We start from the raw sequence: 24,831 nt of genomic DNA, 5'->3' as shown, positions 1-24,831 counted from the left end.
GAATTAGTTGAGATAAAATAAAGATAAAACAAGTAGATTGACTTTTACTCTAGGTCCGATGCCAAAAAGACGCGGGAAAAACCAAACTGAAATAGGTTGTCAGTAATTCAAAAGGAAATACCCTTGGCAAACACAGTAACGTGAGACATAGTGTCTCCTGTAATGGCAACACCTCTCACTAGAGGATAAAACCAAGAGGATAAAAGGAGACTAATATTACAAAAGACAACAAGCTATTTATACTGTTAAGAATATATAAAACTGAATGATTGTAATTTCTATTTAACCAACACATTTCTAAAGTTACAAGTGTTGCAGTTAGCACAGTAGAAATTTGCGCAATTGCGTTGTCGATTTAAAATGCACAGCCTAAAAATTGTAAGGGGCTTCAATAATAGCAGTAAATTCAGTATGGAACCCTGAAATGCAGCAGTAATCGGATAGAGATATACATGACTCAACAAAATCCCACTTATGCCCTTTAAGCATACAATAATACATTCAAATAGTCTTAGTGTCAGTGTGGCTCCTTGACCTGGTTACCGTTGAGACTTCCAGGAACAACAACACATTTTTTGACTCAGAAGTTACTTTGCTTCGTTTTCTTCCTCTCCTTCGTCAGTGCTGACATCTTTGTTGTGTCTTTAATCTGGGTCGGATCTGGGACGGCGGCTTTCTGAAACCTGACGAGGTGAAGAACCTGCACCCTCACCAAAGTATTAGCTGCATTTATCAAAGCCACAACCTAGTTTTATCTCACCACACATCTGAACACCAAACCCAGATGCTGCTCACATGTGACATCATCTCTGGAGCTGGAGACAGAGACTCAGCAAAAAGTAGATAGTACAAGGAAAGTTAGAAGAAGGGTAGAACATAGAAGACCAAAAGGGTGGGAGAAAGGAAAGAGGCGAAAGTACAGGGGAATAGGAAATTAGAGAAAAGGAAGATGAGATCACCAAGGGAACTCCTTGGAATTTTGCAGCTATTTATCAGTGATGAAGAAATTTCTGAAACAGGAGGAGAGTAAAAAGGAGGGGGAAGTGTCATCAGAGAAGGAAAGGTGAAGGAGGAGGAGGAGGAGGAAGAGGGGGATGTATAAATGGAGCACAGGGTGGTGGACCTGCTACAGTTGAAGAGGCCTCTCATCATTATCAGGATGTCTGCTCTTACTTTGCTCATCACTCTCATCACTGGCGCCATCGCCACGGCAGCATCTGCACCGGCAGCATCTGCACCGGCAGCATCTAAACCGGCAGCACCTAAACCGGCCCTCACCTGCCGGCAGGAGATACACGCAGAGCTGATTCGAGAACTGTGGAGCCGGACTAAACTTCTGACCAATAAACTCCCGGTAAGATCAATTATCTGTCAGAATGGTTTTATAATGATGCCCATTTAAAAATCAAAATATAAATAGGTTTGTCATTTAACAACTAATCAATATTTCAGTTTACTAACCAATGTCCTGACCACACTGATTGTTATTGTTAATAAATGATTAAGTCAATGTTAATATCTTGAACATTATTTTATTTATTAATTAAAAAGCTCAGTTTTTTGTCAAATCAAAGTTTAACTTATTTGTCATTCCACTTGGGTATGATCTGAGCAGTTTGTGTCAGTTAATTTCAGAAAGATATTGATTATCAATCAATATCCCAATTGACAGTGACTATTAAAAAGACAGCAGGATGTTTTAATTTTCCTTGTTAATAATCAATACTTTTTTGTAACTCCAAAAAAAGATTAATAATTTGTATTGATTAGCCAATGGAAAAATAGTCCACACTGCAATAAATGTAACATCTCAATAAAACTATTTATCCATCTATCCGATGTCAATTTACTGATAAAATATTTATGGTTATTACATTTGCTTTTGAGTTTAAAGTCAATGTAGTACCAATGAGTAACACTTATTGATTTGTTTATTAGTCATCATATTTTACTTGTTGTTTTGCTTATATAAACTAAATGATCAACTATTTATCAGCAATGTTATAGTTAATAACAGTTCCAAAATCATTTAAAAATGAATGATTAAGATTGATTTTAGTTGTCACTTTTTCTTGCAATAGTACAATTTACATGTTGGTGGGAATTTTTTAACGGAATGTTTGTTAATATTTTTAACTTCCAAACCTTTAACAACTAGTTCACTTGCACAAGTGGCTTGTTTGACATTTACATAAAAATCAATTGAAAAAATATACATACATGAATAATAATGCCTTGTATATGTATTTAATAATTTAAAATGAAGCCAGTAATATAAGCCTGGTTTCTGTTTTTATCTGCAGAGAAATGAAAGCATCACCACGGGACAGAGACTACTGCCCAAGTTCTGCACCAAGTGCTCAAAGGTCAGTAAAATCAACCTTTGCTTGAACTAATTTGTAGATCTTTGAGTCCGGAGGGCATTAATAGAGGTGAATCTTTCCCCGAGGTTCCAGCTCTCAGTCAGGATGGTGCTCGGTTTACCTCAACCACAACCTCCGATCCGTCACCAGGCCTGAATCGTAAACCCTGAACCCATAAACTCAACACAATCACAACGGCACGTTCTCAGATCAGATCAGATCAGATCAGATCAGACATTTTTTCCACAGAAAACATTAACATGTCAAAACAGTGATTCACAGCATTTCCAAATAGTTCAGAGATGACACCTGCCCAGTGGAGCATACTGTACAATGTGGATTCCAAGGAGGAAGTATTTTAGCTGAGTTTCCTCAACTAAATTGGTGATCTATTTGTGCCTCACTCATGCTCAACGCTTGTTTATAAAGCACCTGTTGTTGCTTCTATAGCTTCTTCATTCGACTGAATTGAACAATACTTTAATGTAATCTGAAGGCTAGTCTCAGTGTGTCCACCTCAATTGTCCCCCATTCTCCATTTTGTTCTTGGCCTAGATCCACAATGTCTTTACTACAATTTTGGGGAAATTTGGGATCTTGTTCCAGGCATTAATCCCCGCCCCCCGTCTGCATATATATTAATGGTTGATTTAATCTTGTAACGGAGGGGTTTTTTTGTGTGCGTGTGTGTCACGGGTGTGTGCGAGTGTGTTTCCTTCACCAGCCCAGTTAACAGTCTACCATATTTAATTGGTCCTTTGAGCGAAAGTAAAAAACATGAAAGAGAATTTTAAGAATTCGGCCAAAGATGACTAAGATAACCGAAGGTGAAAGGTGAAAAAGTAGAAAAGAAAAGACAAGACAGTGATGGACACAGTTTGGTGTGTGATGTGTTGGAGTGTGTGTATTAATGTATAATGGGTTGTGTGTTGGAGAAAAAGAAGACATAAGACAACCAGGTATTAATAAACAGAAGAGCCAGAAAGGAGCATTCTGTTGACCATTGACTAAATTTAATGTGCGATATGTGTGTGCAGTTCGCGTGTGTTTGGGATTCATGTAAGTCTTTGAGTGTATTTAAGTGTCAGGGGAGGGGGGCTGTGTACATATTATATATATATATATATATATATATATATATATATATATATATATATATATATATATATATATATATATATATATATATATAAGCTTAACTTCCTGGATTAAACCTGAGGTAACTAGTCTTGGCGTCATCCTTGACTCAGACTTGAATTTCAACTCACACATAAACAAAGTGACCAAAACAGCTTTTTTCCACCTCAGAAACATAGCAAAGGTTCGTCCATTCATAAATCAAAATGATGCTGAGAAGCTAATTCATGCGTTCATATCTAGCCGACTGGACTACTGCAATGCACTCTTCACTGGTCTTCCTAAGAAAACCACTGAAAGACTCCAACTTATTCAAAACTCTGCAGCTAGACTATTAACCAAAACCAAGAGGCGAGAACACATTAGTCCAATCTTAGCTACTCTACATTGGCTACCTGTGACTTTTAGGATTGATTTTAAGGCCCTCCTTCTCACATACAAAGCCCTAAATGGACAAGGACCAAGCTACATTGCAAACTCCCTAACAAACTACACACCAGCTAGAACACTCCGATCATCTGATGCAGGTCTATTAGAGATCAGCAGAAGTAGACATAAAAAGATTGGTGATGCAGCCTTTTTTAACTATGCCCCAAAGCTGTGGAATGCACTACCCTCAAATATCAGGGAAGCAAACACCTTAGAGATATTCAAAAGGCAGCTTAAAACATATCTGTACACCAAAGCATTTGATTGATCATCACCTTCATCACCACCTTGACCCACCTTCATCATTAAATACCCTAAATACTTGTTCCAGTTCTTACTGCACCGACTTGCACTTTTAACTTACTCTGCACTGTACGCACTACTGTTTAATGTTTTGTAAACTTTTATATTTTTAAACTTTACATTTTTTAACTGTCACTATTTATACTCCGTAATGAGATTATGTTAATTCAGGTAACCTATTAGAACACTAGGATCTGATATGATGCTGATTAATGTTTTTAATGTGTGTTTGTAATGAGATTATGGTAACTAAGTAACCTATTAGAACGCTAGGATCTGATATGATGTTGATTGTTATTTTATACCTTTCTCTTTATTTAAACTGCACTTGCTGTTTGCCTTATTATTGATGTAAAGCACTTTGAGCTACAATTCTTGTATGAAATGTGCTATACAAATAAAGTTTTATTATTATTATTATTATATACACACACACATACATACATACATACATACATACATACATACATACATACATACATACATACATACATACACACACACACATATTATAATATATATACTGTATATATATATATATGTATAAAAAAAAAAATATATATATATATATATATATATACACACACACACACATACATATATTATAATATATATACGCACGCACGCACGCACGCACGCACGCACGCACGCACGCACGCACGCACGCACGCACGCACGCACGCACGCACGCACCACAGATAATATACATACAAATATACACCAATACCAATACATTAACTCATGTTCCATTACGACAAACAAAGCCATTGGGTGCGTGAAGTTTGACAGACTGAGATTCACACTGGAAATACCAGTTTTTAACTTCCATACACACACAACTTCTTGTTCAAACAAATGGAGAAGTGTGTCCAAACTGCATGTATTGCATGACTTCTTATATGTACGAGCAGTCAAATATATTATGGATATGTCTATATATATCAACCATTTCTCTATTATATATATATATATATATATATATATATATATATATATATATATATATATATATATATATATATATATATATATATATTTTTTTTTTTTTTTAATTATTTTAAATTTTTTACCAAACTTGGTATTAACCATTAATATATATGCAAACAAGGGAAGAAAAAAAAAAAACTGCAGCGTACAAGATGTGCTAAATGTATGGATCTTTAAGACTTTCCAGTTCACTGTTCACCATTTTTCTAATTTGATACAACTGGCTTATTGTTTTTGAGCGGGGCATAGTTGGTCTGGAAAACAAAAACAAAAAAAAACCTGGTGCTAACAAGGTTAAAGTGGGCACATCGCCAGCAGTGTGTGGAATACTTATTGTCAGTTAAGCAATTATCTCCATGTGCATTTATATTGGGATTAAGAAAGAAGTCTGACTGGTTGATCTTGGGTTGAGGCCAATCAAGCTGAAAAATCGCTCATCAGCTAGATTGATTCAGTCATTCAGTCATTTCATCTCACGAACATAGTATGGACGTTGTGACATCAAGGAAAAAATCCTCCATTTATCTCCATGATCCGTTTGGACAGTTGTGAGTAAATATGCTGTTGTTTTCTCAGAATGCAGTTGGCTGGGTGGAGATGAAGGAGCTGATTGACGTCTACCAGAGGAGTGTGTTCAAAAGAGGAGAGGTCAAGAAGCTCTTCCCCCTCCATTATGACGACCTTCTCTACCGACTGCAGCAAACACTGGAGGAGTGTGTGAGTACACAACTATAAACACACACACACACACACACACACACACACACACACACACACACGTGCACACACACACACACACACACACACACACACACACACACACACACACACACACGTGCACACACACACACACACACACACACACGTGCACACACACACACACACACACACACACACACACACACACACACACACACACACACACACACACACACACACACACACACACACACACACACACACACACAAAAATCCTAAATGTAATTATTGTTGTGTTCTTTGCGTTTTAGGTTACTTCCCCAGAGCCTTCAAAACATTTGGAAAGCATCAAGGCAATGGAGAGGAAAATTAAAAAGGTAAACATGAACACGCTGTACAAACAATTTAATTCTATTCACAAATTAAAAACACTTTTCAGTTTACTACAAATTATTATTTATTCTAAAAGGACCATCAATTACAGCATCCAGTGTATAAAAAAAACATTGAAATTGCTTGAAAATGTATATGCAGTTTCCAGAGTTACATGGAATTTTTGTTTTCTTTTAAATTGAAGTGACAATAATACAAGCACATTAAGTTATGTCATGCAGCCTTGGATATCAGTTAAATATAAGTGCTACCTACCACACATCCTTCTGCAGGCTCCATTCCTTTACTATACGATGAATGCATGCTGTACCATACTGAACGGATGACATAAAGCGGTCTGAAATGTAGGGGCAATCATAAACATGCACCGTGTAGGTCTTTTCAACAGTGGAGAGTAAGACAGTCTCCTCTAGGCCTGCAGCCTCTGCTACGTCACTGACATCTATCATGTATTTGAAACACATCGTTCAGCGTAATTGTTGTTGATCACGTTCAATGTCCAACAGCAAGTAGTTTCATTCATTTCTATTAACTGATCCCAGCGCTTTATTGGCTTTAACTTATTTATCAGACTGATCATTTGTCTAATAGATATTGTGCATCCCTAATTAAGATTTACAGTAAGAGTTGGATGTTAGTTTTTTCCTGCAAGTTCATACGTTGCTGGACGGTTAGTAAAGTGGTGCAGCTTGCATTGGTCAGCAGCTGGATGTTTAACCTCTGGATTATTGTAGATGAGGCGATTTGTGGCGCTTGTGACCAGAGTTAAAATAGTTTTGAATTTAACAGGTTTTACGTTTATTTCATTTTTCAGTTTCTCTAATTATTTCAGTTTAACAAGTGCAGCCATAGTTTTAGTTTCATTTCAGTTATAGTTTTCATCGTGGTGTTCACAAACAAGTCATGTCTGGCTCCTTCTTCCTTTGAACATTATAAGCAGAAAGTTGATGAGCAGTGTCTAGGTAACTTCAGGAACAACTAACATCTCAGAAAAACATCTTTTGAAGGAAAAGATTAGTCCATTGTGTCATTTCGAATCAAAAAATAAAAACAATAAAGCCATTTTTATATACTTTATGAAAACGTATTTTTCTTGTAATCTAAAATGAAAAAAACAAAACACTTTTTGTTGCTCTCTAGAAGAAAAACAAAGGAGCACTAAAGGCTGTGGGAGAATTCATCTTCATTATCAGATGGATGGATGAGCTGGCAGGAAACCATATTCAATAGATCATGATCATCATCAAGGATTTCCTTCACCTCCACCAAACACCAGCGACAGCAGCTTAAGAGTCTTCATCATAAATGTTATCATCATCATAAGGATTTTCATCAAGTCTACTAACACCAGCAGCGGCAAGATAAAAGTCTTTATCGGCAGCTCTATCATCGTCATGTTCAGTATTATCCCTATTATCTCCATCATCACCCTCATTATCATCAGAGTTTTATTTTTTATTTAATTGTAGAAATTATGTGCTTAACTGACTTGAAATATGATTTTGGCTGCATAAAAAGTACTTTAATGTTTCACTGCAATGGAAAAAAACAAAAAGCTCCTGTTTTTACTTTCATCAGCTGAAAAATGTATCTAAAATGTGAAGCCTTGAATTCAAAACAGGTGAAACATGAAAAATATTAGTACAAATAATCAGATATGCAAGCAGCTGCTTTGTTGGTAAAGTCAGAATTTTTTTTTAAAATGTGTATCAATGTAGCTTTATTTACAAATTAAGTTATTTTTTAGAAAATATTTATTATATTTGAGTTTTAATTTATATTCTTGAGAGCTGAAAGGAGTTGAAAGTTTAATATATTGAATATTTATGTATAAATTTGACACATTCTGAGTGAAATAAACTAGACCTATTTTCATCTCGACTGCTGCGTTTGTGTTTGGTCTCCCTCTGCTGGTCATCGCTTGACACTACAAGATGAAAAATATTTAGAAAACAGGACATTATCTGCATGTTTTGTGTACACTATTAGTAAATACTAATAGAGGTGAATTATACCAGGCCTCGAACTACAACTTAGCAAAACAGTGAATCTCAGTCTAATGCAGGAGTTTTTTGGTTGCTTTTTTGCATGCAGCCCTCTGTTAGGCCCCCATCTACAGGTAGGATTATCAGTACTGGACTTTTTTTTCCCGATACCAAATGAAAAGCTATGTCTCAGTTTATTCAGAGTATTTTCATCTTTCCCATGATCACAATGTGACTTACAGTTGATCAAAGCCAAATGAGTGTCATTTGAATGCCCAATTGAGGTGGAAGGATACAAAGTCTGTTAGTGTGTGTCTATCGTCTGCTTCACATTGATTACACTGAAAACAGCAGAGTCAATTTTTTTCATTGTCATGAAAAACGATGTTTTTTTTCATGCCCCACCCCGAAAAAAAAAAGAAACATACCTGCCATTTAAACGGAAAGGGGTGACAAACTAAATGAGTGGAAAATTGATCTTACGAGTGTCTGGATTTTGAAGTGGAGGAATTCAAGAAACGAACATAAAGCTGAGTCATGATCTCCTCCTGTACTTGGAAACTCCTACAAAGACGTTTAGGCAACAGATCTGCATCCCCCGTAGCTCCGCCCCCACAACTGCAGCGATGCATCAACAAAATCTTTGATACATCTGCTTATTTAGCTTTCTGTGTTATGGTCAAAGTATTCCTGCATGGACTTTTAAAAGTAAAAAATAACAACTGCATTATACATGATCGTTTTAGGTATTTTTGTTTATCTATTCAGTTTCATTAGTCTTGCATTGAAGAATCATATTTATCATTTTTAACAAGCCTTTTAATAGTGATTAAACTATGTGCCTAAACTACAAGAAATACCTTTACTACGACATCAGTATGACATCAGTAAGTGAGCTTTCTGAACCTCCCTCTACCACTTTTAAACGTTTCTGCTGATGTTACACATTAATTGAAAAGGACAAATGGACAAAAGGACAAATAAGATCAATAATCTGTTTTCAAACAGAGAAAAAAAACCCATCTGGGCTCCAACTTCTTGACCAAATCTGCTCAGTATCAGCTCCTAAAAAAGGCCAAAATGGTGTCAGTCAAGCGCCAAACTCTGCAAAACAGCAGTCCACAAATCGGAGAATAGTTGCATCAGTTACAGTCCATTAAAAGGAGAAGTCTGCACCCTGAAATATTACAATCTCACCCAGAAACAAAGTGATTTTCCCTTATACAGTCTTGAAAACCACTCAGTGTTTCACAGCAGGAGCCACTCGTATTCTGTACATCAATTGTATTTCTCTCTCAATTAGACATGGTACTGAGCACACAGAGGGTAAAGTGAGGTAGATGGATACACCACTTTTGTGAACTGTGGGATGTCATTTCTGATGACGTGACTTTAGCAGCTGTATTGGGGCTTAAAATAAACTACATCCCTGACTAGTTTTTGACTCCACCCCTATCCCCAGAACCTCTCTGTCATCTCCAGTTCTTATTTTCACTTTGACTTGCTGGCATTATCTTTATTTTTCCACATAGAGTACATGCTACCGTCATACATCAATGAAAAGGTCAAGTGGTTATTAAGTGTAATGTGCATGAAAACCTACAAAAAAAAAAAAAAAACTGATTTGATGACCACACTATCTTATTTTAAACAGAACAAATAACGTTAGGGAATATCTTTGACATTACCACAAAAAATACCCATACATAATAATGTGGTATTACAAGTCTTCTAAAACAAATGAACAAAAAAGTAACCTGCAATAGAATCGTAAATATATATATATGTTTAGGGACTCACAATATCCATCAAACCATTGAATAATTGGTTGATTAAAAGGAAAATAACATCCTTTTCATTAGTTCGGGGGAAATTGCTCGCTGGGATGTAGCAGCTTTTTAAAAACAGCCTATTTTGCCCTCATTACAGCATCTACTGCAGTTTAGTGGCAGGACCCGAGCATGGCCCCAAGTCGCCTGACTGGAAATGACTCCCAACTGCAAATCAGAATGAACAGACTAGTCTAGTTATTTTTATTAGTGGCAGTGGATGATGGCAACGCCATTGCTGTTTACAAAGCATGTTCAGGAAGGATTCAGATGAGGAAATTATGGAATTATTGGTATCAACTGTGCAGAATATAGTGCACTCCTATACATTTCTATATGTATGTTATTCATTTCAAGACATTTTTTATAGTCATATTTAATCAGGCATTTATTTATTTGATTAACAGTGTTGGATTTGAACTTTTAAAATGCTTCAACTGGAATAGCAAAGACAGTATTACCACTGCGATCATTCATTACCAGAACAAAATTAACAAGAACACAATGTGTAGTTATCTATAGTAAAAAAGACTAAAATACTGAAGCAGCATTTTAAGCTACCAAGTATTGCTTGATTGTTTTCACCACCACATCAGTTGCACATGTCAGTTTGTGTAGCATTGGATAACTCCACAGATCACCAAGACTGCAGCATCAGTTTCATTTAACACTGTTCTTACAACAAACTTGGCTGGAAATTTAACCTTTTACCACACAGAAGAGAAGAGGATGTGGTGTGTGTATTGATGCGTGTGTGTGTTTTAGAGACGGTTGACCTGAGGGAAAAAAAAAAAAAGTTTTCTAGGAAATACAGCAATACACCCACTAATGTTTAATTTAAATGTTGAAGATGATTGGTTAATTCCAGTTATTTAATGTCTAATTTGAAAGCCAAAAGTGTGTGTGTGTGTGTGTGTGTGTGTGTGTGTGTGTGTGTGTGTGTGTGTGTGTGTGTGTGTGTGTGTGTGTGTGTGTGTGTGTGTGTGTGTCTTTGTGCATATGCATGCATGCCTGTATGTGTGTGTGTGTGTGTGTGTGTGTGTGTGTGTGTGTGTGTGTGTGTGTGTGTGTGTGTGTGTGTGTGTGTGTGTGTGTGTCAAATGCTGATACATTTGATGCATCCTGTAACAATGGCATAAGTTTAACACATGCATAGTTTAAATGTGATGTAGATTTCCTGGAGAGAACTGCAGCGGATTGTCTGCTTTATTCTGTCTCCAGTGACAATAAAATTAGCAACTTTAGCAGCTACACTTATTTCAAACATTCCGTTTGAGTTTTATGGAGACATCTTTCTTCCCATTTTGCCCATATTTCTTATTCCTTCATGAATGTTTTAAAAATGTATTTAAGTGAGTTAATATGTTATCTGTAACCATGTTCACTTCAGTTTTTATTGTTCTTGCTCCCCTGAATGGAGAGGAACCCACGAGGTGGTTTGGGAAGCTGGTTAGGATGGCACCTAAATGCTCGAGGGAGGAGTTTCAAAAATGTCCAACTGGGAGAGAAGCCCTGAGACAGAATCAGGACATGCTGGAGAGAGAGTCAGGGACGGCCTTGGTGCCCTCCGGAGGACAAGGAGTAGGTCATTGGGCACAGGAAGGTCTGGGTCTCTCTGCGTTAGTTGCTGCCCCCACAATAAAGCAGATGTTTTGTGTTTTTTTTAATAATATTATTATCCCGATTTCTTTCCCCATTTTTCTTCATGGACATTGCTCCCACTACCAACCCCGGGAGGCCCTGCACTGAGCTCAGGTCTCCTCCTTAACCTGAGGAGTGAGCAGGCCGCATCTTTTCACCAGGCAGGGTTAGGATTCTCTGGCCGGACGTAGCGCATGGAAGGATCACGTTATTCCGGCCAGATCCTCCCCACCCCATCTGGTTCCCCGGTTGGCCAGAGGGGGCATGTGTAGCCCAGGACTGTGTGCATGTTTTTGTGAGGGTAGCTCACATTAGCTACCCAAGGGAACACGGGGAGAACATGCAAACTCCACACAGAAAGGCCCTTTCGCCAACCCCACCCAGATGTGGCCGCTGAAGTCATGGGGGAACTAACACGCACTTCAGCACCCAGGACCTTCTAGCTGTGAGGCGGCTGCCCTGTGCCCCCCACAATCAGCAGATGTTAAGGGAAACTAAAGGCTGAGTTATGGTTCTGCGTCAAATCGACGGCGTGCCTACGCCGTGACGCCGTCGTGAACCCTTCGGACTTCTCCGTCACTCCATTTCGCCGTGGTGTAGTACCCCCCGTGACCGCTAGGTCGCGATCTTTTCCTGAATGGTTTATCCGACTTTTCCGGTCACAGTGAATGAAAGAGATAAAACAACTATTGTGCAAAAAAAAAAAAAAAAAAAAAAAAAATCACATACACGAAGAAAAGAGCACTGAAAGTTCAAGACTGCTTCAAACCGGAAACCGGAAATGCGTTGCTACCAAGCGAACCAATCACAGCCCTCTCGGTCTGCGTTTGGTCTGCGTCGCCTTGACGCGTAGTTACAATTTTTAGGAGGTACGCGTCAGCGACGGCGTAGGCACGGCGTCGTTTTGACACAGAACCATAACTCAGCCTTAACCCTAATCTAGTACTTTTTAAAAGCGTAAACTGAAAAAACTAACTGTATAACATTTATTTAAATACCAAGTAAAATCACTTTTAGTGTGGTTCAGATCAGACAGGGTTTATTATAGTTATTTTTGTGCACAGAAAAAAAAACAGTTTCTAAGGATTATAAGGATTATATTTGGTAACAGTTTTACAAGCATCTGTGTAACAGCTGAGAATCAAAGGAGTTGCATAATAACATTAAATAATTTAGTATTAGACGATGTTGCATTATTTTTGTGGCAGATACTTTTTATTGTGCATTTGCACTTAACAGGCAGTTTTTCCAAACCAACTTCTTGGTAACAATGTGTCATGCCCTTCAATGAAACGTACTACCAGAGAAAGCTGAGCATGTCCATGTTTTGTGGTTGTTGCTACAGTAACTAAACTACACTTGTAAAGATGGGAAAAAATTCAAATGATCAACTCAGTAGGTATAAGCAAACTCAAATTTGGATTCTTATTTTTTCACTTCCACTATATAAATTCCGAGTTGGATCAAATTAGATTGAAATTTACCAGGAAAACCCTGACACTGCATTTGTTACCACAGCGATGATTCAGGTTTCGCAGTACGCCTTGTGGTGGCATTTCCACCTGCACGGATGATGCATGATCCTGCATCTTTCTGTTGCAGTGACATTTCTACTCTCAGCAGCAACACTTTACCTCGACGGATGATTTTTCCACTACGGCAGTGATACCCGTACCAACCATGATGATTGCATTCCTTCCAACAAAGTGACGTTTGCCCAGCACATGTTCAACGCCTGTTCATCATCTAGGGATAATAACGGGGTCTAATCTAAATAATATAATGCTGTGTGGCTGTTTAGCTACTTCAGGCAAAAGGGGACATTGCTCAGGTGCATCGTCATGGGAGGAAACAAAAGATGGATTATTATATTATTATATTATTATAATTTATTTGCAAATTATAGTGGAAAATAAGTTTTTGGTCAATAACAAAAGTTAATCTCAATACTTTGTTATATACCCTTTGTTGGCAATGACAGAGGTCGAATGTTTTCTGTACAGTAAGTCTTCACAAGATTTTCACACACTGTTGCTGGTATTTGGGCCCATTCCTCCATGCAGATCTCCTCTAGAGCAGTGATGTTTTGGGGCTGTCACTGGGCAACATGGACTTTCAATCAGATCTGGAGACTGGGTAGGCCACTCCAGGACCTTGAAATGTTTCTTAGGAAGCCAATCCTTCATTGCCCGGGCGCTGTTTTTGGGATTATTGTCATGCTGAAAGACCCAGCCACGTTTCATCTTCAATGCCCTGCTGATTTCACTTAAAATGTCACTATACATGGCCTCATTCATTCTTTCCCTTACACAGATCAGTCGTCCTGGTCCCTTTGCAGGTCTACAATTTAGTTTCTCACGTCCTTTGACAGCTCTTTGGTCTTGGCCATAGTGGAGTTTGGAGTGTGACTATTTGAGGTTGTGGACAGGTGTCTTTTATACTGATAACCAGTTAAAACAGGTGCCATTAATACAGGTAACGAGTGGAGGACCAAGGCGCCTCACATATACATACCCACCCGCGCGCGCGCACACGCGCGCACGCACACACACACACACACACACACACACACACACACACACACACACACACACACACACACACACACACACACACACACACACACACACACACACACACACACAGGATTACGCTCCTGTTGAAAGGACTGTAACAATATGAAGAATACTGACAGCATCTTCTCCTACACTATGTTTAAAAAAATAAAAATAATGAAATCAAATAATTAAATTTCTCCTGGCTGTGCTGCACTATGCTGTTAAGGTTCACCCACTTTCAGTCCAAAGCAGCGTCTCTGACCTATATACGCATCCACCAGCCGAGCTGAACATTTCCCCTTTTAATACCCTGTTGTACGGAGATGACTGTTTTATGACACAATGTAACGTGTTACCACCGTGAAGTGGGCAGAGCGACTCCGTGAAAGCAGTAGCAAATGATGAGTAATGATTCAGAACTCATTGTTTCATTATTGGTCCTTTATACAAGTGGCAGCAGAGCAGACTGAAATTCTCTCGGAAGCTAATTTCCTTCAATGTTTGCAACAAACCGTTGCAGATCTTCTACAAGTTTGTGGTGGAGAGTGCCATTTTAGTGACCCATATACAGAGCATTCAGTTTTTGCACAGGCGGTCCAAGTCTGAGTCATGGTCTGTGACCCTTTCCTGCTTGTCTTTCCCTACTCGCTCTGACCCTACAGCCAATGAAAGGCCAGTAGTCACACAAAATAAAAACCTGATCTTTACTGTTAAGGGGATGAAACTGTGTCATGGTGTTTGAACCGGTTTTCGGTGGATACAGTACATATCCTCATCCTGCTGTTGATGTACCAACTAGGGTTGCCACCCGTCCCGTAAAATACGGAATTGTCCTTTATTTGAGAAAAACATGTTGCGTCCCGTATTGAACTAATACGGGACACGATTTGTACCGTATTTTCATTAACTTTTACACCATATTCTAGTTGAATTATTGAAATAAGTTAACTTTTACACCATATTCTAGTTGAATTATTGAAATAAATGAACCTTTACACCATATTCTAGTTGAATTATTGAAATAAGTTAACTTTTACACCATATTCTAGTTGAATTATTGAAATAAGTTAACTTTTACACCATATTCTAGTTGAGTTATTGAAATAAGTTAACTTTTACACCATATTCTAGTTGAATTATTGAAATAAGTTAACTTTTACACCATATTCTAGTTGAATTATTGAAATAAATTAACTTTTACACCATATTCTAGTTGAATTATTGAAATAAGTTAACTTTTACACCATATTCTAGTTGAATTATTGAAATAAATTAACTTTTACACCATATTCTAGTTGAATTATTGAAATAAGTTAACTTTTACACCATATTCTAGTTGAATTATTGAAATAAATTAACTTTTACACCATATTCTAGTTGAATTATTGAAATAAATTAACTTTTACACCATATTCTTCACCTGTAGGCTATATTCTACATCTGGGCTGATGTGGACATACGTAGCATAGGAGGCTATTTCAGTTGCTAGTATGGTCGGCTGTCTGTACAGTCATGCAAGTTCAATGCTATTAAAGCACTTTAAACTTTAAATCAAAGCATTTAGTTTTTTCACATAAAATAAACACATTTTTATTCAGTTTAGAAGTTTTGGGGCTTTTTTTTTGGCTCCTGCGCTGCTGAAATCAGGGCGTCCCTTATTTCTATTTCTGAAAGGTGGCAACCCTAGTACCAACTGCATGTTTAATATTTTAGATAACACAGGAATGATCAGACAAGCCCACATCTGATACAGTAACCTTTGAAATGCTTAGACCCTTAGAGATCAATAAGAGTAGATTGTGCCCCCTATTGTGCGTGGCCTCTGTTACATGCTGAGTCATCCCAAAATCACTCAGGTCTGTAGTCCCTTTGTCCTGAGGGTTGTCCACATGGATGTCAAAATCACCAACAATACTCACACGGTCAAAATCAACACAGACTGTGGACAGCAGTGCACTGCAATCATCAAAAAGGTCTGCACAGTGTTTGGAGGAACAGAAACAGGACTCTGGATGAGGCCTTCAGACTGAAACATTCCAGGAGATAACTGCTTACATTGAAAGGATTCCTTAAATAAAACTGCTACCATCAAATGGCAAGTTATTTGTTTGGCCAATGTTTCTGTGCTCACCTGCATCATATCAGGTCATCAAGATTCAGACATGCGAGGCTGGAGCTTGATGTTGTTCTCTGCCAAATCACAGTAGTTTTACAGCTTGGTACTTTGCCTGCACACCTGCCCGCTCTCAATCTGCCAACCCCACCTGACCCTGGATGTACCTGGTGATACCGCTTGGAAAAGCCTCTGGAATTCAAGTTATTTTTGTCCATTTCCAACTTATTGATGTATCACCATCCATTATTAGGCTCATACAAACTGGATCTCTTTCTGGTAGAAACAACCTATGTGCTCTTGGTGACCATCCATCTCCTGCACCCAGTCAGATTCTGCCCAGTCCTGTAAATAAACCGTTTTACTTTTGAGCCTCACTGCAGACAAAATCTGCTCTCTTACTTAAATCTACCTGCATTTCCTGATCACTAGCACCTTCTAAATGTTCAAACTCTCACTTATCTATATTTCTCTACCCTTGAGCACAAATGGCTTTTTGTTTGCGTTAGCCATTTTGCACGTCAGGCACTGAAGGTTGTTGTGTTGGTGAGGAGCAGTGAGAGCTTGGTATTATGGGAGAATGATAGTCCTTCGGTTGAGTCTCTCAACAGAGTCTCTTGTCTCTTTTCTCTTGTTTTTACTTTAAAATTAACTAATTGAGAATTGACTAACTAACATCAATAAACATCAATAACATCAATAAAAATGTATCAAATGTCAAAAGTATTAGGGTTTAAGCATGTTAAGGTTGCAAATATGAGAGGGACATGATTGGTTGGTCTTGGAAAATTTTAAGATAATTCACACAAAAATGTAAAAGTGAAAAAAGCTGCACATGCAAACAATGTACTTGCACAAAAGCTTGAAAAGAGAACATACATGACACAAAAAGAATGCCCAGTTTCTAAGAACATTAATGAGGTTTTCTTCACTTGAAATGTTACTTAAGCATTGGTTGCAATACTGCATACATTTTTCTGAACAATTGTGAGGGCCTTCCTTCAATTCAACCACACTGACCAAGGATTTTCTTCACCTAATGCATGTGTGTGGGCTCAGTGGAGGGATGTGGATGGAAACCCAACCAGGGATTCTCCTATGTGTGCAGGTTTAGAGGCAACAGTGAGTTTTAGAAGAACACTTGAGCATATGTTGCCGTTTCTGTTTCTTCTGATGAAAGCCCAAAAAACCACATACGCATAACCACACGCACACTCACTGAGAATAGGTTATACTGGCGGCTGTATAAATACACGTACAGGTCATTAGATATCGTCAGTGAGTAGAGAGACAGCGCATTGTCTTATCTCAAATAGGACCCTTTTCACTTGACATCTACAACAGAATTTACTGATCCAGTATGTATTCCTGCAGAGGTTCAGTGTGTCTACTGGTCTTGCTGGGAGCGGTATTGGCATCTGGGGGCCCTATTCAATACATCTCAGAGAACATCAAACATGCCCAGGAATCCATCGCAGACGAGCTGGTAAGTTGATGTTAGAGCCTTGGTTGGTTAGTCCTTTTTAGCTTTCATTTTAGCAGCGTGTCTTCACAATGGAATTTTTTTTAATTATATTTAAGCGTGCATATTACATTGTCACTATATAATGAAGTTTCTACTGACAGATTTTCTATTACGTCCTCAAGATATATTCAGATTGAATTAATAAACATCATTTACAGTGATAAAAACACTTTAAGATGTCAAAGTTAAAAGCCATTACATTATATTTTAACTTGTGGCAATACTGTGACGTACAGAATTAAAAAAAAATTCTCTTAAACAAATCATGTCTCTGAAGTAAATGGAAAACTAGCAGTCTCACACTTGTAGAAATCACCTGAATGTTATTACTCAGCCTGTGGTTTGATCTGATTTCTACCCTGCAGAAGGTCATGCGGGCAGTCATTACTTGTTCTGACAATCAGTGTGATAGACAAGTTTTTATGATCTTCTAGGTAAAAACATTCTTCATCCTATCCCTAATTTAAACCTTTGGTCCTCTTAAGGACAGAGTTCAAAGGCTGACTAAATCTATCAGCTGATCTTAGATGCACATTCACTTTTGAGTTCAGAACTGATTTCTGATATCTACACCCTGATAACTGATGGTGATTAAGAAAGAGGGACTGTTGCCGTTTTCAAATAGAATATTTGTAATATAAAAAATAAAAATCTGAATTGATTTTTTTTGTCTTGATCACTGCTGTTATTCCAATATATAAATCAGTGAATTGTTTATAATCACAACCTGATACAAATATTGGATCGGATCCATCTCTAACTGCCATAACTTCAGATTCTATTATCTAAAGATTTACCTAATGAAAAAAAAATCGATGACAGCCACAACCTTTTATTCCAGTCTCAAATTCTAGAGGTTAAATTGTAAACTAAAAGGAGCATGTACAAAACTAAGCTAGTTTTGTTTCTTATGTGTAATAAGTGCCATGCAAGAGGTGGTTAAATCATTTTATGGTCCAAATAGCATTAATGTTTGATCATGATATACCCCTGTATGCATTTCAATGTGTTTTGCTTTAATGCCTTACTATAATACTTTACTTTATGTGTATATATGTGTATATAGTTTTTGGATTCTTGTGTTATCACAGGTTTTTGTCCTTTGTTGTCTCCATACAAACATCTGCAAGGACGGCATGACCTAGCAGTGAATGATTGTGTTGTGCTCACTAAAAGTTTTAACAAAACAGTTGTCGTCATTAAATGTGTTCTGTGACTTTAGGGGCTGAAGATGCCTGAGATCGCCAGTGAACCTGTCTTCACTTTCATCATCAAGAGTGTCAACACCACATGCTGGGTAAACACCAACACCTATAGACTCACAATACACATACATATACACACACATCCCTTTACTTTATTGCATGATGAGAAAAATGTGGAAATGTGAAATGCTTTTCTTCTGGTTCACATCAAGTAAAAAAAAAAAACAACCAAAAACCATGTTCCCAAAACAATCTGTAGTCACAAGACTAAAGCACTTTTTTTTTTTAATTTTAAACAATCAACCCTTGAAGCTTGATTTCATAATTTTGTTTCCTTTCACATCCCTGTTTTATTATCTGAAACTGAACATTTGCTAGTGAATAGTTTTCTAAGTCAAATTAGTGATAGATAGAATTCTACCTGTTGAGCAGTGGCCAAAACATTAACAGTTTTAAAGGAACACTATTAAGAGTGCAAATAGTCATTTTTTTATGCTTGGAAACTGTAGGAAGGAACAAAAACATTGACTTAATTCATTGCCAAGAATCTAAGTATGTTAAAGATGCCTGAGTATTTTCAAGCAACTTTTTATACATTTTGTTTAGTGCCCCTTTTCTCATCCCACTCTAACCAGATCAAACCACAGAGCAACTCTGATCTCAGCATACTGATTTTTAGGCTTTCCTTCTTTTCCTCCACAGAGAAGAGATGACATTCAGCTGATGAATGCAACTCTGGATGTCTACAAGCGCATCTTCTCCAGCATTCTGCACGAGCACTCCAATCACCACAGCAAGACCCAGAGTTCAGGTCTGCTGGACCACCTGTCTGAAGTAAAGAGAAGCAATATCTCCAAACATCTGAGGAAACTGCAGCAAAAGATGGAGGACCTGAAGAACCACCTTAACAGCCTGAATTCCAATAAAGACCGTGAACTCAGAAAACTTGAGGCGATCAAGGTAATGATGATTTTTGTTGTGTAGAGTGCTCAGCTATATCTGATGAGTTTATTTGTGGTAAAACTCACCACAAGCATGTCAAATGTCAATACCGGAAAAATACGTTTACAAACCAGTTATATTGTTCTTGCCCACAAATTCATTGCTTGTTGTTGCAGAATTAAGTAGTCCTAGAGTTAAGTAAACAAAAGGTTTGGGGTCTGGAGACCATTGGCTGTGTTGAGAGGAACTTAAAGAGACCCACTTTAAGTGGAAACACACCCTGCATTAACATTTACTGACATATAACACCACAAAACACCCATATTCACAGCATAGTTTGTAGTAAATAGGCAGCAAATCATGACTTGCTCAATGGAATCAACCATAAAATGTCAAAATTCAAACTGACACAAATAGATAAGCTAAGCAAGCAAAAATCTACTTCAAGAGCAGAATAAACCCATAGTACCACAAAAGCCTTCCAGCGGTGACCAAGCTGAGAATGTTATATAGGGTTATAAGTGCAAATAGTTGGCTTGGTTTCACATTATAGATGGATAATGGATGTGATATTACAACAATATTAAAATACACCCAAGCGATGGATAGAACATTCCTTAGAGCTTTCAGTTCTGGTAAAGGTTTACGTAATTAATATGATGAATATGAAGGAAAATGCAGTTGAATGACTGTCATCAGATGTTTTCTTTTCAAGTCAGAATGACAGGTAATTACTCTCAGCTAGAACTGCTACCCAGGCAAATGAGGATTTAACTGATTTGATCATTTTGTGAATTAAGAGTGAACAATCTGAAAGCGTCTAAATACCATGGTCATCAATAACTTTCCTTAGAAAAAGGCCACGCATGGCAGAAATGATACATTTCAATGCATAGGGATGTTACTCTTGTTCTAAGATATGCATTTCTTTATCAACAAATTTGTTTCGATTTGGTATAAAGTTGCTTTTTAACCTAAACTAAACTGTTAATATAAGCCTCCGCACAATAGGATCATGCTTTATTTTAAGAGAAATTTAGTGTAATGTATGTGTGCATTAAATGGATAATAACTCCAATTCTTGGTTGTCTGCAGGTTGACGACCCCATGGTGCAGAAAAAGGCGATGGCTGAGTTCTTGGAGGTCTTCCAGACGGCTTCTGTGATTGGCTCTTGTAGCCGTTGACCCCACCCACACTGCTTCTTGCAGAACGACAATCATCATTCCACGACAATCAACCTTTCATTTGCCCAATCCATTTTATTTTTATTTGCTTAGTTGTTTTTTTAAATTGTGTTTCTTCTCTATAACTGAGTTAAACTTTGTCTGGTTTCCATGATCATTGTCACTTTTACAGTTACTGATATTTATTTTATTATTTAATGATCTTACAGTACTTTAAGCCATTTCTCATTCCAGTGCTCAGCTTAACTGAGTTATATTTATTTTGCGATTATTAATTTATGATTTATTTATTGTAACTTATTTTGTTATTTCAATAAAATCAGAAATAAACACCATCTAAAAGCTTCATTCTTACCTTTTTTTATATTTTACAAATCTTTTCACATGTACTACTAGTTTTATAGTAAAATCCTTGCTTCAGTACACAATCTGATTTCTGAAAAGCTGTTAAGTGAATTTTGTCACGTCAGAAAAAAAAACAAAACCTTCCACTTACATTTACGGTTTGAACTGTAATCTGAAAAGTTGCATGAACAATAACAAAATGGGCAGAAAATTAAGCAGAATGAGATATGCCTGCAAAAACAGCCTCCACTTTTCCAGTTTCAGTCTTTGATGATTCCGATAATTAAGAGGCATAGAAGCAGTTACTGTTGTTGGGCGTCGCCCATATGCCCATGTGAACTCTGGACTTATAAATGTATGAACATTTTGTGATTATGAAAACCAGTAAAGCCAGACTTTGGCCCTTCTTCCTGAAGTCAGAGTTTATGACCCCCTGCTGCTAACTTCTGGTTATCTCGGCCTGGCTCGAGATAGTCCGTTCACGACCCCCGCTGCATGGCCCAGATCAAAGCAGGACAGCGAGAAACCAGGCCTCAGAGGGGGGTACTGCCTCTTTGAACAGACCCAAAACCTATAAATACCAGCAACCCCCCCCCAGCCTGAAACCCGCTTTAATGTGCCTCCTAAAATGGCCACCTTGCCATGAACTACAACCCCCAGCATGCCTTGCGTGGGGGGGCGGCGCCTACAAGCGGCGCGCATCCAATCGCAAACGAGGCACCGATGACGTCACTGCAGCGCGCGGAGGACTCAAATCCCTCGGTTGCTCCCTTTTTCTCTCTCTTCCGATCAACCTCTCTTCCTGAGCAGCTGGATCATCTGGCTCCGGGCCAAAGATCCCATCTCCCTTCTCCCCCCCGGCTGGGGGGAGGCGGAAGGCCCGCAACGGACCGGGCCTGCGGAGCTCCGGCTCCCATTGACTCTCGGTCTCAACTTTTCATCCGGAGCTCCGACTCCCACTTCACGTGTCCCCGGTCCCTGGGAGCTGGAAAGGGGGGGGAGAGCCGCTTCGAAGCTCGGGCCCTGGCCCAGGGTGAGACCCGTTCCTCTTTCCTAACCTCTCTCTCTGCTCTCGAGTTTCTCCTGGAAGGACCTGTGGCCAGCCTGCCCCGCGCAGACCGAGACGCATCCCGCCGCCCCGTCCGGGGCCACGCGCTCATCAGCCCGACGGGCACCCGCACTCTGAAGAAGTGGACCGGCCCCGCGCACACCCGAGACGACGTGATAGCCTCCGGACCGGGGGGGGAGCGCCGGCTGCTTCACGCTGCACCACCGTCCCCTTTTGATTCCAGAGTCAGGAGGAGGAGCGGTAGAGGCGGGAGATCTCTTTGATTGGGGACTCCGACCAAAAGACCCGGCAGGAACCCCTGGCACCCAGAGACCCGAGGAGGCGTGAGGTTTTGAGACCTGGGTGTATTAGTTTAACTGGGAGTGTTTCAGAGCTAAATCTGTGTTCAGAGCTGAGATTACATTATCATCATGACTGTTGTCATTAATTTGTAGTCACCACTTTCTGCTAGTCATTCATGTTTTAAAGCGCCGTTTCGCCAGTTGATCACGGTTTAATCACCGGGATCACCATCCGGTCTGATTGCACGTGGTCAGGGCTGGGCCATCGTTCAATACCACAGCCACGTTTGCACGGCAGAGGTTCTTAATCATCTTTATCATTGCATTTGATTCTTTTTTTCATTCCATGCATTTAACTTTCATTCCATTTTTATTGATTGTTGTTTTTCTAGTTAATTAGTGGTTTTATAATAACGTAGTGTGCCATCAGGATTTATTGGGTATTTATTTACATCTGCTTTGATACCCATATGTAAATAAATTCTGATTGATTTTTAATGAGTGGTTGTTGTTATTTCATACAAGATTTGGTCACTAACTGATTGTTTGAGCAGAGCCAGTGTTCGGATCTCACTCCTTCAATTGTTATTCTGTAAGTGATAGTAAGATTTACTGTTCTGCAGGATAATCCTAATCATCTGAGACTGATTTTCTGCTGTAAGTTGTCATTTTCCCTGGACTAAGGCCCCAGGGTGGTGCCCCGAGGATTTTATTTATCATATTGGTCATTCAATTTGATAAATAGTCGACTTTATTAATTATTAATAATTCTTGAATGGGGCACGGTGGCGCAGCTGGTAGTGCAGCGGTCTCACAGCAAGAAGGTCCTGGGTTCGATTCCCGCCGGGGGACGCTGTGGGTGCTGAAGTGCGTGTTAGTTCCCCCATGACTTCAGTGCCCACACCATGGGTGGGGTTGGCGAAAGGATCTTTCTGTGTGGAGTTTGTATGTTCTCCCCGTGTTCCCCTGGGTAGCTAGTGTGAGCTACCCTCACAAAAACATGCACACAGTCCTGGGCTACAATTCAATTCAATTCAATTCAATTTTATTTATATAGCGTCTAATACAACAGAGTTGTCTCTAGACGCTTTACAGAGACCCATACCCAGAACATGACCCCCGAGCAGTTATTACATAAACAATGGCAGGTAAAAACTCCCCTAGTGGGAGAAAAACCTTAAGCCAAACAGTGGCAAGGAAAAACTCCCCTTTAGGAGGGAAGAAACCTTGAGCAGGACCAGGCTCATCAGGGGGGACCCTCCTGCCGAGGGCCAGACTGGTGGGTCAGGGACGGCAACAGCACAGCAGGCAGGTGGAAGCAGCAACGGGATGACCGGGGGTGGGGACCGCAGGCCAGCACACAGCTCCCGAAGCTCCGGCCCAATCAGCAAGTCCCAGGTTGGGGTGCAGGGTCAGGAAAAGACTTGTGCTCCGTAATGCAAGCTACAAGCCACCCATGGCCACCTGCAGGACAAAAGAGAGAAAAGGGAGGAGAAGGGGGGGGCAGCAACGGGATGACCAGGGGTGGGGACCGTAGGCCAGCACACAGCTCCCGAAGCTCCGGCCCAATCAGCAAGTCCCAGGTTGGGGTGCAGGGTCAGGGAAAGACTTGTGCTCCGTAATGCAAGCTACAAGCCACCCACGACCACCTGCAGGATGCCCCCTCTGGCCAACCGGGGCGCCAGATGGGGTGGGGAGGATCCGGCCGGAATAACGTGATCCTTCCACGCGCTACGTTCGGCCGGAGAAACCCCACCCTGTCTGGTGAAAAGATGCGGCCTGCTCACTCCTCAGGTTAAGGAGGAGACCTGAGCTCAGTGCAGGGCCCTCCCGGGGTTGGTA

General features: G+C 39.3%; 2 protein-coding genes across 2 annotated transcripts; both read left to right on the top strand.

Moving 5' to 3' along the window:
• The first annotated feature begins 1,102 nt into the window (after positions 1 to 1,102).
• LOC133424590 (uncharacterized) lies at positions 1,103 to 7,748 on the top strand. Its single transcript, XM_061715274.1, has 5 exons — positions 1,103 to 1,354; positions 2,304 to 2,366; positions 5,796 to 5,936; positions 6,230 to 6,295; positions 7,452 to 7,748. Exons 1-5 carry the CDS (start codon positions 1,103 to 1,105, stop codon positions 7,539 to 7,541), a joined length of 612 nt encoding a protein of 203 aa, XP_061571258.1. The 3' UTR covers positions 7,542 to 7,748.
• A 10,049-nt stretch (positions 7,749 to 17,797) lies between these two features.
• Positions 17,798 to 21,336, top strand: LOC133424479 (interferon gamma 1-like). The gene is made up of 4 exons (XM_061715115.1): positions 17,798 to 17,923; positions 19,185 to 19,259; positions 19,870 to 20,127; positions 21,205 to 21,336. Exons 1-4 carry the CDS (start codon positions 17,798 to 17,800, stop codon positions 21,292 to 21,294), a joined length of 549 nt encoding a protein of 182 aa, XP_061571099.1. The 3' UTR covers positions 21,295 to 21,336.
• The last annotated feature ends 3,495 nt before the right edge of the window (positions 21,337 to 24,831 follow it).

The sequence above is a fragment of the Cololabis saira genome, chromosome 23, assembly GCF_033807715.1.
Source record: "Cololabis saira isolate AMF1-May2022 chromosome 23, fColSai1.1, whole genome shotgun sequence".
Lineage (NCBI taxonomy): Eukaryota > Metazoa > Chordata > Actinopteri > Beloniformes > Belonidae > Cololabis > Cololabis saira.
The sequence above is the reverse complement of the archived record's forward strand: the minus strand, read 5'-3'. Positions and strand labels throughout refer to the sequence as shown.

Coding starts and splice junctions, on each gene's coding strand:
- LOC133424590 (XM_061715274.1), top strand. CDS start 1,103: ATGGAGCACAGGGTGGTGGACCTGCTACAGTTGAAGAGGCCTCTCATC. Junction 2,367..5,795: donor TCTGCACCAAGTGCTCAAAG/GTCAGTAAAATC, acceptor TTGTTTTCTCAG/AATGCAGTTGGCTGGGTGGA. Junction 5,937..6,229: donor AGCAAACACTGGAGGAGTGT/GTGAGTACACAA, acceptor TTTGCGTTTTAG/GTTACTTCCCCAGAGCCTTC.
- LOC133424479 (XM_061715115.1), top strand. CDS start 17,798: ATGTATTCCTGCAGAGGTTCAGTGTGTCTACTGGTCTTGCTGGGAGCG. Junction 19,260..19,869: donor GTGTCAACACCACATGCTGG/GTAAACACCAAC, acceptor TTTCCTCCACAG/AGAAGAGATGACATTCAGCT. Junction 20,128..21,204: donor GAAAACTTGAGGCGATCAAG/GTAATGATGATT, acceptor GGTTGTCTGCAG/GTTGACGACCCCATGGTGCA.